This window comes from Aphanomyces invadans, assembly GCF_000520115.1.
Source record: "Aphanomyces invadans strain NJM9701 unplaced genomic scaffold supercont1.5, whole genome shotgun sequence".
In the NCBI taxonomy this organism is placed as follows: Eukaryota; Oomycota; class Saprolegniomycetes; order Saprolegniales; family Verrucalvaceae; genus Aphanomyces; species Aphanomyces invadans.
The window spans coordinates 36,917-37,498 of NW_008580150.1; the positions used below are offsets into that span (position 1 = coordinate 36,917).

Genomic DNA, 582 nt, shown 5'->3' on the forward strand with positions numbered 1-582 from the left:
AATAAACGCCCAACCGCGGTCGGACAGGAGCTGCGGCGTCTTGCCCACCGCCCCGGTCGTGTCGATCATGTCGTCGACAGTGATGCAGTTGGACCCGCTGGCGATCTCCACGTAATACATGCGTTCGATTTCGTTCGCCTGGATGGGTTGCTTGATGTTCATGGCGAGACCGATGTTCTCCATGTCATCCTTGCCCACGAGTCACTCGCGAAGCTTCTTGGCGCGGGCGACACCACGATAAACGGTAATGCCGCGGGCGCACCGCTGGTCGTACGGAGCTCATGCATCCCATCGTTCGTCAGATAACTCCATGTATCAACCACGAGGTGGCGCTGGTGAGTCCAAGGTGGGCACTTGAGGTCATTCACTGCTCCAACGCATGTCGACACTTACTCGGGGACGCATGTCTAGAGCAGGTGGATCCATTCGCAACGAAAGGAGGACATGAGATCGGACATGCTCATCTCATGTTGCAAATTGTGCGTCAAATGCTGAAACGAATTTTGTGATGCTATGACGATGATGCCCATCAAGCGGATCTCCCTCGACCCTGGAGAGTCGCTTAGAAGGTTTGACTTAGAA

At 55.0% G+C, this 582-nt stretch overlaps 1 protein-coding gene across 1 annotated transcript in view; it reads left to right on the forward strand.

The window, feature by feature from the left end:
* H310_03175 (hypothetical protein) overlaps positions 1-115 on the forward strand; it is a gene marked incomplete at both ends in the record, with an annotated part of 540 nt that extends 425 nt beyond the window's left edge. The window contains one exon of the mRNA XM_008866962.1: positions 28-115. Coding sequence (XP_008865184.1) covers positions 28-115 — 88 coding nt within the window. The remainder of the gene's footprint in view (positions 1-27) is intronic.
* Between the last annotated feature and the right edge of the window lie 467 nt (positions 116-582).